The 16,625-nt window shown below is 40.6% G+C and overlaps 2 protein-coding genes across 4 annotated transcripts in view; one reads left to right on the top strand and one right to left on the bottom strand.

Moving 5' to 3' along the window:
* PROSER1 (proline and serine rich 1) overlaps positions 1 to 7,006 on the bottom strand; it is a 22,473-nt gene extending 15,467 nt beyond the window's left edge. For 2 of the 3 annotated variants that reach the window (XM_075490388.1, XM_075490377.1), the window contains exons 1-4: positions 6,186 to 7,006; positions 2,761 to 2,826; positions 1,957 to 2,025; positions 1,414 to 1,508 (exon numbers count right to left, since the gene is read on the bottom strand). In XM_075490388.1, coding sequence (XP_075346503.1) covers positions 1,414 to 1,508; positions 1,957 to 2,025; positions 2,761 to 2,826; positions 6,186 to 6,230 — 275 coding nt within the window. In that variant the 5' untranslated portion in view covers positions 6,231 to 7,006. Of the gene's footprint in view, positions 1 to 1,413; positions 1,509 to 1,956; positions 2,026 to 2,760; positions 2,827 to 6,185 lie in introns of those variants that run through there. The other variant, XM_075490399.1, reaches the window with a different exon arrangement.
* On the top strand, positions 6,901 to 16,625 carry NHLRC3 (NHL repeat containing 3). The gene is given in 10 exon segments (XM_075490412.1): positions 6,901 to 6,979; positions 6,982 to 7,109; positions 7,112 to 7,197; positions 7,199 to 7,310; positions 8,555 to 8,707; positions 9,567 to 9,714; positions 10,251 to 10,451; positions 11,618 to 11,709; positions 13,317 to 13,429; positions 13,925 to 16,625. Coding segments are annotated over 10 exon segments (1,326 nt in total). The 5' UTR covers positions 6,901 to 6,915; the 3' UTR covers positions 14,154 to 16,625.

The following is a 16,625-nucleotide window of genomic DNA, read 5'->3' as shown; positions in this document are numbered from 1 at the left end:
ATTCTCTCATGTTCTGCAGAGCTAGTGAAACCCCTCACGCAGTTCCAGAAAGTACACTTCCTTTCTCCTTGCTCCTCTCCCAAAAATAACACTAGACACACCAAAACCAAAATGTGCAAGTACAAGGAACCTAATGCCTGATTCTGCCTGCCTTTTTCAAAACCCTGGTCACAGCACCTTTACTGCTGTCAAACACTACCTGCTCCATCCAAACTACTGGAAATACAACACAGCCCCAAAAAGGAGGATTTCTCAAAGGAGCATATTAGAAGAAATGGAATCAGCAGAATGTTGAACAAAGACATGAAAAACACCACAAAGAATGGTATCAAAATGTGAATGAACTTTCAGCTTTGTTCTCTAGTTTTGATTAGCGAAGTAAATAGTACATAGATTTGGGTTAGGTTTTCTATATCATGACTCCCTTATTATGCTCTTGTACTGCAGAAATTCAACAGCTAAAGAAGTTAACATGCTTTCCCCCCACATCAGTTGAAGTGTAGCAACTAAAGAGTCTAGGAGCTCCAATCTGATTTCAAGAAGCAAAACAAGTTAGTTTAATGTGCCACTGAAATTCCTTTAGGCTACCGTTTTGTTTTGGTCTGAAAGAGACTAGGAGCATCCATACAGCTTCTTAATGCTCAACTCGGAAAGCAAGATCATGTCTATATCGCCAGTCTTATTTGTTTTATGGATATTTATATAATGAATTTATATACCCCAAAATGTTCAAGCTGGCTGTAATACATAGCATTCATACGTAAGGCAGACACACTTAATAAAAAAAAAAACCCAACCCAAAACAGAACAACACTTCATACAATAAATCCCCTAAACCAGGCAGAAGAGTTCCAATATAAACATATGTAAAAGGTAGATCCTTTGAAGCAGCTGTGTTCAGTAAAAAAAGGCAACTTTCTGTGTAAACATACATTTAGAATATCTATATATCTTTTATAGACATTAGATCTGTAAATCAAATGTGTCAATTTAAGAGATGTATTTACTTAACTCATCTTTATATATGTAATATTCAGAGGGCTTTTCAAATGCAAAAGGGTCAATTCCCAGAACACTCTGGTCTCAAGTCTTTTACATTTCAGTGAGCAGAAATAAGCTTAAGGCCCTCTTCATTCTCTACAAGATCTGAAGACCACTGTGAAAATATTGGCAAAGTGGCAGTTTTCCAACAGGCAGAAGCCCACATAGCAGCATGCTCAAGACTCGGATGAACTACAGAATTTTGCACAATGTCTACTTACAATTCTTCTTTTTACAGCCCTATCAATAATGGATTTGTGCTTTACCTTAACTGGCCACAGCGCTTCCTTCTAGAAGTATCTTAAGTTTTATATACTGCAACATTAGTAAAAACAATACAGCTTAAGGAAATACAACACAAGAGATACTTACGAAGCTAAGATTTCAAGGGCAATAAGTTTATCTTTGCTGAATGTGAAGCAGTTGAGAATATTAACCATTTTTGATGCCGGAACTGCCACTATTTTCTGACAAGTAAGCAAGAAAGAAAAAAGTGTATATAAAATAAGACACTACAATTATTTTAAACCCAGAATGCTACTCAGTTACAGCTTCATATCATGTATTTCAGTAAACATTTAATATTCTCTCCCTCCCACTGGGAAGGAGACTCTATGCGCTAAATGCTGAACAAGGAACTGCAAAAAGCACTTGCCAAATGCAGAGAAATTAGGAAAGTTAACAACAGTTAAAAAGGGCTACATCTATTCTTGTGATACACAGAAAGGTAAAAGATACCCTGGTTAAAAGTATGACATTTTTTATTTTGATACCGTTGAAAAACAAAGAGATGAAGAGGTAACTTTGAAGATTAAAGGGTAGACCGATCCATCAGTTGCAAGAGTAGACATCACAAAATGAAAAGAAGATTAAGAGGGCAAACTTACTCTACAAGATTATGCCACAAGAACTTACATGTTGTAAAGCCTTTATTGCCTTGAGCTGTGGTTCAGCCCAGGAAAAGTATCTCAGTAACTCAACAACCTGCAACAGAAAGGCCTTCAATTAATCTTTTATATATATTAAAAAATTTTGCTAACAGCATCAGTATGATCTTTCCATTTTTGGAGTATAGTGGTACACTGCTAAAAAATATGTGTGTGTCTGTGATGTTTGATTACATCAGTATCTACCAGCATCTAATGTTCTTTTTATTTCTAACTAGGCACCTAAAAATTCTATAAGATGAAGTTTTTCTATGGAAATATTTAAAATAGATACTTACTCCTCTCTATATATTTGCATATAGCACAATTGCCACAGTATTAGAACAAAAAAATTAAGTCTTTCTGAAAAAGCTTATAAACCTTCAGTATCGCAAACAGCATATTCACCAAACACATAAAAAACCAAAAACCGGAAGAAAAAGAAACAAGAAAAGAAATCTACGTAATACCAAAATAAGTTGGATACTCATTACTACATGCCAGTTTAGAAAATACATGCAAAACAATCAATCCTGAATTCCATGACGATCAATTTCTCCAACTTTCCCCACACAACAGGAACGAAAATGTAATGATTTTGATAACAAAATAACTTGGAACTATTTTTAACAGATTAATGCTGATATAATAATGAGAAATTAAATCTCCTCAGTTAATAAATAAAAACGCTAATATGATCAGCTTCAGTATGACTGGAGACCCTGTCTTTCTGTATTACTAAATACACAAAACCAATAGCTCCCATTAAACCCATGACAGTGTTGACTTTTACCTGTTCACTAGAAAAGTATCCATGAACATATTCAATAGCTTTTAATTTGTACTCAGTCAATACAGCCTAGAAGATACAGAAAAAAAGACGCATAATTAGTCCCTCAAAAATTATAATTATAGCACAATCATCTGCTAGAATAATCTATTAATCTAAAAAAACCTGACCTTACCAAGTGACATTTGCATCAATTACACTGCAATATTTCTAAGAAACAGAATACTCCTTAGATAACTGAGAGAACAATGAAAAGCAGAGATGTAATTTAATTCTTCTGTTAAAAAAAATTACTTATTTTTTTATTTATTTCATTTTGCTTTTTTTTTGCTGTTTGAAACTGTAGTGAGAGAACATCATCATCGCTCTTCCTTTTGCCTCTAAGGTTTACATCAACTTTACGTTAAACAAGATGATACACTTTATTCATACAATCTCTTCGTATGTTGCGTGTAAAATAATTAGCAAAGCATCTTACTTCAGTGAATTTACAAGAAAGACTGCTCCAGAGGGTGATGTTGTCTTAGCATTACCTTCCCATAGGCCAAACATTGATATGCAATCATACAAAACAAAGGAAGCAGAGTAGTTTAATGCACTACTGGCCACTATTTTTTACTTAAGTGGCAAGACATTTTTGTTGATAACCACGTAGGCTATCTAATAGCCAGGGCTTCTCCCTCTCCTTATACCCAGCTCACTGATACAGGGTACAAGATGTAAAGAAGACAGGTAACAGCTGAATTCCTGCCCCAAACTGGTGCACACACCTTTCTTCCCCAGTTTCCAAAGCCCCCATCTATTGCTAGCTCTCATGCTTATTCTCAAATCACCTCCAGCTTCAGCCACACACCCATTTCTATCTTCTTCCTAACAGCCCTAAAACCTACCCCTATTCCTTATTTTTTTGTCCTTGTCCCTCCACAGAGACAGTCATGAAGTTCTCTGTCACTGCAACCTGACTGTGAGTAGCACAGGTGCACAGAAACCCACTCACATACTGTTCAAGGCAACCCCCTTCCTTTCTGTACCTCATGAAGAGACCAACACTACCAGACACGCTGAAGTCACAGAGGAAAAAGACCTTCTCTCTTCATGCTCATTTTTTCTTCTCTCCCTTCCTTCCCTTCACAGATTTTGGAAAAAAGCCTGGTATGTCACATAGCAACTTCTTTACAGAATCACAGAATCACATAATCATATAGGTTGGAAAAGACCTTTAAGATCATCGAGTCCAACCATAAACCTAACACTGCCAAAACCACCACTACACCATGTCTCTAAGTACCTCATCCAAACGTCCTTTAAATACCTCCAGGGATGGCGACTCAACCACTTCCCTGGGCAGTCTGTTCCAATGCTTGATAACCCTCTCGGTGAAGAAAAATTTCCTAATATCCAGTTTACGAAAACAAATGTCACTCTTCCTCCTTAAATCAACAACTGAATGACTTCATAATAATAACACAAACAGAAAGCACTGCTATGTATACTTATGAAAAAAAAAAAACCAACCAAACTTTATTTTGTTAATAATAATAAATATATATGGGGAAAGAGAACTAAGCTACACATTAAGACATTTAAATAATTGCTCCTGCTAACTGTAGAACTGAAAATGGAACAGACCAACAGAACTGACTTGTGAATAACATAATAAAGAAGGTTCTACCACAGAGCTAGAAATGAAGTTTAAACAAGGACCTAGCAACAAAGATACAAAATAAGCATTTGGAAAATGAACGTTACACTGGAACAGCACAGCTATCATTAACACAGCAGAACACTGATCCTTAGATCAACAGTAAGTTAGGCTTACAGGAATACAGGCAGATAGCATGCAGGAAACATAATTGCCTAAAATCACATGTCAAAAACCCTTTTGTTTGAAGTCTTTAGTAATCACTGAGCGTACTCTGAAGGGCCGCACTGCAGTAGTAATATTTGAAACATTACTCCCTCCCACCATCAATTCTCAGATAAAGTATTCATGTGCAAATTGTTCCTTGATTTTTTTCCCCAGATTTTCCATAAAAATTCTTAGGTTGGGAGGGAAGTCCACACCCTGAAATATCTTAGGCTGTCACATTTTTAGCTGGTTACACAGCATGGAACATACCTGTTTTATAAATGAGAATTTATGACCATGACCTTATGCAAAAATTCTAGTAAGTGCAGTTGTGATAACAAAGACTCATCACTGGGGCTTTTGTGCACAGCAGTTTATACCTCAATATGTTCCAAAATAATAATACTACAACTGCAGCCATCACTGCATCTCACACTGAAGAGAAGCTGAACTGAAACTCAGCTCTGTAGCACCCAAGTCCAAATAAAGGAAATGACCTCTCCTAGACAACCCATTGTAACAAACACACCTATTACAAAAACGCTAAGGATTCCTTTCCTGCCATAGGGCAATCTTATCCGAAAGAAGCCCTTCAGTTTCACATCAAGACAGCTTTAGCAGGACACATAACTGTTCTACTGTGACACGTAAATCACCTCTGCTTAACTACAGCAAAATACGTCATCCCAGGTTTCTACTTCCCACGCAAGACAGGAACCATCAACCTCAGAGGTTCTGATTCTTTCCATCTCCTTTTCCACTTCCAGCACTTGGGGAACTGCCTCAACCACTAACCTCTAGCCTTCTTGTTAAAAACAGGCCTCTCTGCAGTAAGAAACGAGAGACCTGACAGACATCGGGAAGCCCAGGTTTGTACCTCTGCTTCCCACAACCAGTAGGCATTTTGCTCAGTGAGTTTTTAACAGGAGATGCACAAGCACAGTTCAGAGCACGCATCAAAACCCAGGATTTCACGTCTTGGATGAAGGTGCACACACACTGCTGAGCTGTGCAAGACATGGCTTTGAACAAGGACAGCAGAGTGGAGCTTAGAAATCAGCCCTCTCATGTCATATTTGTGTGCTGTATCTCCTAAACCATCATATAAAAGGTGGATACCTCACACTGTAAGTCCCCGTCCCTGGCAGGCCAAGCAAATGCAGCCTCTCCCCTCAAATAAGAGATACTTGGCTATTCTGGCTTTTCTTCCTCATCTTCCTTGACAGTGAAAACGCTGTGATAAACTTATTCAAATGCTTATTTCAAATGAACGCCCTGCAAGTACATGTTGTGAGCTCAGTGGTAGGAGTCTGGACATTCAATCTCAGTTTCCTGAGAAAATAAAAATATCTCAAAAAGAGCAAGCATGTCACAGCAGCTTTACACCGTTATATCTGACATACAAAAACTAGGATACACCAGCAACACCGCATTATAGCTCTTCACACTGAGGCGAAATTTAGCCTTTATTGAATCCTGAAGTCATTATTAAAGAACACAAACACCGAACCTAGTGTGTTCGCCAAGAGGAATATTCTACCATCAAATGGTTAGGCTAACATGCAAAACGAGAAGTTACCTTTCTAATTTCATCCAGCACGGTTTCAAATGATTTCTTATCCATCTTTATTAGTTCATTCAATGCAGCTACTTAAACATGGAAGCAAAAAAAATAAAAAAGAAAATATCCAGGCCAAAGACTTTACTGACAGTCTTTAAGCATACAGGACAAAAAAAATATTAAAAAAAAAAAAGAAGCAGGGCAAGAAAGGCAGCCTGGGATCTTCTTCGCCCCTGCGAATTCAGCGCTGACGCCTTTGCGATGCTGGACACAGCGCAAGAGACAAAGGCAGACGGCCGGCTGCTGCTCGCCGCCTCGGAGCAGACCCGCGCCCGCTCACTGCCCGTTTCGAGGCTGCTCTCGCCGGCGAAGAAAGAGGAAGGGCAGGGAGGCCGAGGCAGCAGGAGGAGGGGGCGGCACCGCGGCCCCTCGGAGCGGCCGCGCAAGGACCCCGCAGCGCCGCTCCCCTCAGCACGCGGCGCCGAGGCCCGGCCGGCCCGCGCCCGCCTGCGGGGCTCCCCCGCGCCCCATAGCTCGCTGCGCCGCCACCCCTTGATGCCGGCGGCCAGAGGCCGAGGTGCTCCCGAGCGGCCGCCGAGGAACGCGGGGCAGTGGGCCGAGGCGGCCCGGGAAGCGAGGGCGCGGCGCCGAGCCCGAAGCCACCGATAGGACACCCCGCTCCGCCGGTCCTGCCTCTCGGCCGTCGCGCTCCTATGACATCACAGCGCGGAGCCGAAGGCCCCGTTCCATGCCTGTCGACCACAACGATGCCTGCGCAGAAGTGGCGGAAGCTCGAGCGGCAGTCTCTACTTTCCAGCTCCCGGGCGTTGCGCCGAAACGCTGAGCGCTTCCGCGGGGCGCCGCCGCGCCCTCTCCGGCCTGCCTCTGCGCTGCCGCCGCTCGCTTCGGAGCCGGCACAGTTGCGGACAGCCCGGCGCCGGGAGAGGCGGTGACGGGAGCGAGTCCCGCCTCTCCTGGGCCAGCCGGCGGCCGGAGGCGGGTCGGTCACGTGGCTGCCATGGCAACGCGGCGCGGCGGCCCTTCCCCGTCCCGGCCTCCATGAGGCGGAAGCGGCCGCTGGGGCCGTGGCTAGTGATGGCTAGCGCTGTGCTGGCCCTGCTGGCTCTGCTCTGGGGCTCGCAGGTGGGCGGCGGCCGGGGCGAGCAGCCTGAGGGAGGGGGCGGAGCGTGGGAGCCGGCCCGGGCCGCGGTATCGGCTAGCCCGGTGGCCGAGCTGCGTGCAAGCCCTCCGGTTACGGCTTCTCGCCTGAAGACAAATACCGGGGGAGGGGGCCGGCGGCCGGCCGGGAGGATCGCGCCCGGGAGCGGCGGGGACGGGGCCGTGGCCGTGGCCCCGGTCTGCGCGGGGACCCGCAGGGGTGCGGGCAGGGCCCCGGTTCGTCCTGGTGCCTTCCCGCGCCTCTTCTGGCTTACGTCGTTTTAGGGGGAGGCTTGTTTATGTGACTTTACAGCCTTTCTGAGATAAATGCGTAGGCTGGGTGATTCTTTTTCAGGGGGTTCCAAGCAATATGCTCTGCTTAGACGGGGAAAAACTTCATAATCTGTGGGTGAATAGCTTTGCGCTTCTTACTGTCGGGTTTTCTCCCTGCTTAATTACTCTCGGGTTTCCTTCATGGCAGTCTAATCTTTCTTAAGCAGTTCGTAGTTCCCTGTTATCAACTTACCCCTACTTCTGGCAAGGCAATTAACAGAAATGTTAAATGGCCCTGGTCCTTAAGGGTCACCACTTGTTACTTCTTAGTTCTAGCCTGATCTTTCCGTTTCAGTGCTTAGGTCTCCATCCAGTACTTGCTGCAGTTCAGCTGTGCTTAGCTTCCATTCTTCTGCTGGAAAAATAGAACAAAAAGGTGGAAGACTATTTTTTTCCATTATCTGTTAAACTGCATACATTGACCTGAGTTTTGCCGTTCCTGGTATCTTGCAATTCCCCATTTCTAAGATGTAGTTTTCTTTCTTGATCTGTATTTTCTTAATTCTGATTTTTCTTCTTTTCATGTCTTCTTGAAGTGGTTATTGATTCTGTTGCATTTGGAACCTTCTCTACTATTTTCCTCATTTTGGAGTGTGATTTACAGATGGTAATAGCAACTTCGATGTAAGAAATTTCAGGGTGCGTGTTTTGCCTTCTAGTTCCAGAGCTCCCCAGTCCAAAGGACTTCATTAGCTCATGTCCAGTTTGTCAAAATTTTCCCATTTGCAGTCCAAAACCCTAGCTACAAGCCTATTTCTGTTTATCTATCTTCTTAATTTAAATTGAACAAATCAATTTATGATGCTTCAGTACAAAGTTACTTTCTACTGCTGGTTCTTCTGATCCCACCATTGTGGGATTTAACTACTAATGGATATTTATTTTTGTATTTTCAGGTTTTAAAAGCATTTGATTACTCCTTTCTTTGGAGGGGACAGCAACAGATGTACAAGCTGGACATAGGCTGGCCTAAAATTCCAGAATACTTCACTGGTCAAACATTTTGTGTTGCTGTTGATTCTCTTCATGGTTTGGTCTATGTGGGACAAGTGAGTGAGAATATATATTTCTCTCCTTGTTAACCTAGTATATTTTTGCCTTTAAAGTGTCTGGTTTAGATTAAGATATATATGTGTGTGTGTGCATATATATGAATAATTATTGTATCAAAATTAGTGAAAATATAAGTATAGTTCTCTCTGCTCTATTCATTTTTTAAAGCAGTTCTGGGACCGTACTTTTAAAAGCATTGAATTTCTGTGGTATGAATGCACGATCCGACTTAACTGACTTACAGTAGCTTCTTGTCTAACTGTAAGGTAAACTGTGCTTCTAGGGCAACTGACTAGTCCCCTTCCGCTCTCTCAGCCTTTGTCCCATGAAATAAAAACCACGGAGCTCTTTCAGCCAGTTACAGTAATTGGAGTTCAATTATTTGCTTTACCCAGTTCCATGCATTGGTATCTCTAAGTCAGGGCTAAGACATTCTCTCCATGGAAAGTGGTGGGATTTAATTATAAAGCACAGTATGAGTACTTGTGTGCCATGCAGCTAATACGTACAGTTACAGTTTTTCATACCTGTGTTACGCTTGGCATATTTTTCAGCAAGAACGCGAAAACATGATTGAAAATGAAGACCAAAATAGCTGCAGGAGCTTGGCTGCTCTGAAAATTGGACTCTATGTGATTTAAGTTGGAAGTCTAGAATGAGTGGAAGGTTTTGCATGCTAAACTTAGACCCTTCTCTCTCTCTCTCTTCTAGCTGGAAAAAATGAGATCTAGCAGACAGTCTTAGGAGACTCTCATGATTCATGAAACATTGCAAAAATCTTACAAAGAGGAATTTTCAAAAATATGATTACTTGCTTAACATGTTTTCTTAATAGACTGGTTTTTGCCTTTTCAGAGGGGAGATAATGTACCAAAGGTACTTGTATTCTCAGAGGAAGGCTATTTTCTTTACTCCTGGAATAATACAGTTGAAATGCCTCACGGTATCTTTGTATTGAACACCGCAACAGATAGTTCAGTATGGATCACAGATGTTGGAACAGGTATGCATGGTGGTGATATGAGAAGTATTAGGTGGGGAAGAAAATGCTAATGTTGCAGATACTACTTTAAACAACTCATTTATTTAAGTCTCTCAAACAATTCTGAGATAGATCTGTGCTTTTCTTGCCATGAACAAAATTCTCAGGTGCTGCACAAAATACTCTGAAGGCTCATGAGTTGTGCTGTGTCTGCTTATAGCTTCTGAACTTAGTAAGCAAGGGGTTTTTTTTGTGTTGTTCTTTTGGTTTGTTTAGTGGTTTTTTTCCCCCAGGAGAAGTTATCAGGGGGAAAAAAAAAAAATCTTCTTGCTAGACTTATGTTCTGTCCTAGGTTTGGTGGCCCTAATACAGTGGATGAATATTGTAGCCTATGGATTTACTAACCCACAGTCATATTCTCACTATAGAATTTTGTCTGTTTGATTTATTAATATCACTTGTGAGTATCAGGAGATTTCCTTTTTTAATCTTTGTAATCAGTTGTAATACTTACATTTTGCTTTAAGGTATTTTCACACTTTTTTTTCTTAATTCAGGGAAATATGGGCACACCGTGAAACAGTATAGCCCTTCGGGTAAACTAATGCAGATCTTGGGCACGCCAGGTAATGCTGGTTCAAGTTTGATTCCCCTACAATTTGACCAACCAGCAGAGATCTTTGTAGAGGAAAGTGGAGATATCTATGTTGTGGATGGAGATGGAGGAATGAATAACAGATTGCTCAAACTATCCAACGGTATGGAAAAACGAACTTCCGCAGTAGTTGACCATTGAAAATTGAATTTTAAATAACACAACTTGAGAATACTTTTAAGCGAGGACTAGGTAGAGCTGTCATTTAACATTAGTTTGAAGACTTTGTTGGATCAGGTCCTGTTTTACTGCTTGTCACTTCAAGAGCAATTTTTTATGACAAGAGGCTGAGAGAATGACTTTGTTCAGTCTTCAGGAGAGAAGGCTAAGGAGGATTCTTATCTCTGTCTTCAAGTCAGTAATGGGAGGGTATAGAGAAGACAGAGCCACACGTTTCTTGGAGATGCACAGTGAAGAATGAGGAACATTGATCAAAAGATGCAAGAGGGGGGAATTTCAGTTCAATTTTTGGAGGGAAAGATTCACAGTGAGGGTGATTAGACAGTGACTAGTTTGCCCAGAGAGGGTGTGCAGTTTCCACTCTTGGAGATGCTCAAAACTTGATGAGTTATGAACAACCTGATCTAACCTCAGAGCTGGATTTGTTATCAAGGTTAGTCCTGCTTTGAGAAGCAGGTTGGACCCGATAGTGTCTGGAGATCTTTTATACTTAAATTATTCCATGGTTCTAATTAGCTTGCTCATATTCCCCAGTTAGGTGGTCAGTGTTGGTTAGGGCTGTGAGTGAGGAGTCTGTGCGTATCTGCAGTTGGGGAAAAGTGGAGGAGCTACCATTTCTCCTTTGTGCTATCATCATAAAACAGTTGTTTGCTGATATCTGGTTTGCAAAATGGTAAATTGTTAAAACCCAAAACTGACTCGAAACTGCCAGGTAACAAATGTAAAAAATCAATTTAGTAAACAAATGAATATCATAATTAGCCAACTGCTTCTATATATATTTTTTTTCTTTTTTTAACAGAGTGCTTAACAGAGCCTTGGACTATGGCTTTTGTGTACTAGTGGCTACATTTCTGTAACCATAATCCTGAAACCACTAATAACAATCCAGTAGTTCCTGTAGTAGTTCCAGTATTTCTTGAGTTTATGTATCGGGAGTACTGTTTTTAAAAAGCCTGGGTTTAGAAATTCCACCTTTTGAAAAATTAATCAAAGTAAGTCTGCAAGGGAATGACTTAAAGCTATTTTACTTGTTGTTTTCTTACTGTGATTTTTTTACTTTTATTTTTCATGGTGCTCACTGTTTAGATTACAAAGAGATATGGCTGACTGGAACAAATGGGACCGGCATTGGTCAGTTCAAGATTCCTCACAGTGTAACAGTGGATCCTTTTGGACGGGTAAAGAATAAAGGGAGAAATTTTTTTTTCCATCTTCTGACACACTTTTTTACATGTATTTGAACAAAACAAATTGTATTTCTTTTTTAATTGAACTGTTGTGATCTGGGTCATTTTATGTGGGTTACAGTTTTCAGTGTGATAGTAGTCATAAGCTGAAGTTTCACACTGCACATCCTACTGAAGTAGCTGGCTGCAAGGTTAATGCAAAGGTTCTGACCAGTTACATTGTCAATGTCCATGCAACAGCAAACTGTTCCTCTTGCAGTCTCTAACAGTTTGCCATTGTGAGAGTACAGGAGAATTATGTTCTGTAATAAATATCTACCCAAGCACTTATATTTCTTCAGGGGACTTTAATTTCACATTTGGAAATTCCAAATAAGCTTAAGATGGCAGTAAGGCGCTAGCTAGGTTGTGGACATCAGTCCTTTTCTACATGCAGCTCAAGGCATTCAAGAGTCTGCTTCTGCCAGGTGTTAATCATAGTCTGGCTTTTGCTCTGCTGCTCTTGTAGAGGAATTACGTGGTCGCTCCTTAATCTGTTTCAGGGAAAATAAGATTGCTTGACTAAAACATCTTAAATCACTGGTTTGAGCTAATTCTGCTGATGCTGTCTGAACCAGAATAGGAAGCATATATAAAAATCACTTCTCTGCCAAAACTGGCAGGGTGAGAGGGAGAAGAGGAGGAAGATGGCCACTTTGTGTTGAAGGGTAACCATGAATATATACATTCAAAGACAACAACTGTGATGGGCTACAGTTTTATTGCCAATGTGGTGTTGATCATCAGCCTAGGTTAGAAATAATTGTCAATTCCTAAGAAATCTAAGAGATTGCTGTAGTAGTCTTTCATTTAAAAATAGTGATGAAAGATCTCGGGTCAACTTGTTTATTGCTCTCTTTTGGGTGATATCCCAGAAAAGTCATGAAGTTTACTTATCAGACTGACGAGCTGTCAACAGCTAAAATTGCAATGATTGTAATACAAGAGAGGCCTTCACTGGAACTGTCTAATGGTATTGCTAGCTTGTAGTGTTTGTGAACCCAGTTAGCACAGGATAGAACGGAGATAAGCTCCACAAAACTGATTAGACAAAACATGCTGAAAATGCACTTAGTGTTTAAGTTGCTCAATATTTGTTGTAGTATTAGGCATAACAGAGTGTTTGCAGATGCAGTCATCATAGGCCTGGATCATAAAATGAGACTACTGTTGAAAAACAAATTGTTAGCGGGTGACAGACCAGTATCTTTAGAATTAAATAGGTGGGAATATGTCCTCACTTGGGGGGGAGGGGGGGGAGAAGAGGCAGAATCCTACTAAATATATCCATAGCATAGCCACAAAAATGAAGAGAAGGCACTGCTTTCTCTGTTAAAGTAGTATAATATAATTTGTGTATCTTAACTATGTGGTGGTTTTGTTTTGTATCTGGAAGTCATCTACTTTAGTTTTGAATGTGGAGGTACATTTGTGCACCTCTGCAACAACGTTCTTCCAAGGTGTACTTCTTTTTTACTACAGGATACTTTTCTCATGTAAGAAACTAATGCATTTGATTTGTTCTACTTGTGAACAGCCATGATATTTGTTCTTAACAGGTATGGGTTGCAGACAGAGACAACAAGAGAATCCAGGTTTTTGATAAAGTCACAGGGGAATGGCTCGGGTCTTGGAGCAACTGTTTTTCAGAAGATGGACCCTATTCTGTCAGGTATTGTTGAACAGTTCTTCTAGAAGCATGCAATTACATAAATAAGGTGTACTCTTACTGGTGAATTAAAATGTTGGTATTTAACACCTGATGACAAGGAGTTAACCAGTTTAACTAACAGGGTGCTGGGCCCTAAGCATGTGCAAAGATCTTGCATAGCTGTATCTTGACAGGGAAATCTTGGCTTTATAAGAAGCCCTATGGATTTGAGTGCGGGATTGGGAACTTCATTTTCAAGTTGTGTGTTGTTGACCTTACTGTTGCAGCTTTTACAGGAAGAGAGATTGTCTTGAATGAGTTTTCTGTAGCATAATCTGTCTCAAGGAGCAGCAACATGTAGAGTAAGGCTTACAAGTTGATTCTCAATGTTTCGCTGCATTTAGTTCAAAACCTTGACTATTAAGGAGGTTTTGTTTGTTTTAAAGTGCATGGTTGTGTTAAAATGAGATGTTATATGGAGTTCATAATTAAAAAATATGTTTCTGTCTTTCACAGATTTACTGCCAATTACAAATACCTGATTGTAGCTCAGCTGAATATCAACCGATTAGCAATCTTGGCGGCACCACCCGTTGGCTCTATTGGGGACTGTGTTATGGTCAACACAGTCCAGCTGGCAGATGAAACCAAACCACACCTTGTGGATGTAGACATGAAGAGTGGAGCAGTCTATGTTGCAGAGATTGGAGCCCAGCAAGTACAAAAATACATACCCTTAAGCTGATGGTTTCCCACAACTGCCGTGGCACAAGCTGTGTGACATGTAAGACCTATGACCACATTTCCTTGAGTTATCTGTAGCTTGTGTTTCTTTAGACAAGCACACAACATAGTGCTTGCAGAACTGTAGAGCTAAGAATCTGTCCTAGCTGTTCTACAGTCCTGGAGAAATACTCGGTCTCGAGCTTTTACTCTTTTTAGTAATGCTATGGTGGCTTTTGCTTTTGTTGCTGGCAATTGTAAAATGACTTTGATAAGCATCTTAATTTTATTATATAAAACTTTCCAAACGCAGCTGCTGTTCTTAAATGTATAGTGTCATCTTGGGACTCCTCTACTTAGCCTGTGTGTGTTGTTAAATGAAGGTCAGAACTGTCTGAAAGAAGCGTAGAAATGATTTCCTGGGAAGCAAGCACCTTATTTTAACGTTTCTTCACTTTTTTTTGGAATCATTGTGCTGATGCTGCCCAACACTGAATACAGAGATGCATTATGATGTTGAATAAGATACTGCTGGATACTGGTGTCGGTGCTGATACTGGCATCTGCCTTAGGTGGTTAATGACATAAGCATTGAGATCTAAGTTTTCAGCTCTAGCTAAAGTGGTAAAGTCTGTAATAAGCTTAAGAGAAATTGGTATCAGGCACTTCAGACTAAATCAAAAGTATGTGCACAGCAGCCGAGTACTGATTCTTAACTAAATCAATTCTTAACCTGATTTCATTTATATCAGCATGAGTTTTCTGTTCCATAAGATTTCATAGTGGAACATACTGAAGTTCAACTTGTTTAAGTTCCTCAAGATAAACAAATTGCAATTTGCTAGGAAAGTCTTAATCAGCATTAGGGACTGGGAGACACATGATTTTCTCCCAATTTCGTTGAAGCTCTGTCAGTTAATAGCAGTGCATCTGTTTTGATTGGGGGATTTTTAACTGTTTTATATCCAGCACTTAGACTTCATCAACTCCATTAATGTCTAGAGTTAAGTTTCTTACACGATAACCTAGCAGATGTCTCCAAGCTCTGTCCTAAAAAATGCTCTCTCTCTCCATTCCTAATCCAGAGTGGTTCCGTTTTCTTTACATGTTGCTACAAGATTTTAAGTTAGTTCACTTCATAGCACAGAGGGAAATGGGTGTAGGAAAATAGGATGGGGAAAATGGCATGGCAGAAATGAGACAGTGAATAACTGATTACCTCTGTAAAGCTGTGGACCCACATTTCATATTTATCTACTAGCTCTTCAAAACATTTGGGAGGATTTTTGCTGTTTCCACACACTTAATCTACTGTGTGGACTATTTTAATGCTAATTACCAGCTAAGAGAGGCAATTTTTTTTCAACTTTCTTAGAAAGGGAATATGGGAAATGGAATTATTCTGATGGGAAATATCCACTTCAGTAAATGTTACCAAAAGCAAATGCATCTTTATTTGGCAGGTTTCAACCTATGATCACAAATTTCTGGGTCAGCAGATGGTAAAACTGTCCAGAAAACTCAGATTCATATGTTCTGTAGAAAGTAACTCAGCTGTGGGGCCTGATGGCCTCATTTCAGTACTATGTGAGATTAATGCACTAAATATGAATGCTTTGTTGTTGGCTACATCCAAATAACAAAAGCAGATCGAACCTGGCTGCCCTCATGCAAGCCTTAGAACCAGAACTTCAGGGTTATACACTAGCAAATACGATCCATCATTCACGTGGTCTTGAATGGGAGCTAGTAAGCAATATTTATTAGCTGAAAAAGTAGCAGTGCTTCTTCTAGACCTAGATGGATACATCCACATTGCTTTGCAGTGTGTTTCTAACTAGGTCTCCACTAGCTCAGGGATCTCTGCTCTGTGTGCAATTTAGCTATTTCTCACCTACACAAGGTGGATTTCTTTTTAAAAATATTACATTCAAATATAGTTAATAATATTGTAGTATCTTGGTGGTGTAAGGGGTCCAGGCATATCCATCCTTCCTCATCACATCCTCTCCTTATTTATTTTTCCTTTGTCACATCCATTTGAAACTGGACTCGAAGCTCTCTGGGAGCATGCTTCTGTGGTCAGTAAAGGAGTAGTGCACTTTTGGATGTTGATGAATAAGTTATTTCTACAAGGTTCTGTTTGCTGCATGGATCTGCTCTCAACTCTCTTTTTACATGGGCTTTTGCAGCCCCTGGAAATGGGAAGCATTCATCCAGTTTTGTCTGGCTTTACTGAAGTAGGCCATGGTGCCAAAATGTGCCTTGCCTCCTCTAGGCATTTGGGTATCTGTGATAAGAAGGAATGCTCATTATTAACTAATATGAGATGCTTGGACTCCTTTTTACCTCTCTGTCTGTGACCAGACTGAGAAGATTATTGATTTGTGCACTAACTTGCTAATTCTCTGAAGGTTTTCTTATGTATCATCTTGAAACTGATTTCTGAAAAATTGCATACTACGATAATTTGATAAAATAAATTGAGAATTTC

The sequence above is a fragment of the Mycteria americana genome, chromosome 1, assembly GCF_035582795.1.
Source record: "Mycteria americana isolate JAX WOST 10 ecotype Jacksonville Zoo and Gardens chromosome 1, USCA_MyAme_1.0, whole genome shotgun sequence".
In the NCBI taxonomy this organism is placed as follows: Eukaryota; Metazoa; Chordata; class Aves; order Ciconiiformes; family Ciconiidae; genus Mycteria; species Mycteria americana.
The sequence above is the reverse complement of the archived record's forward strand: the minus strand, read 5'-3'. Positions and strand labels throughout refer to the sequence as shown.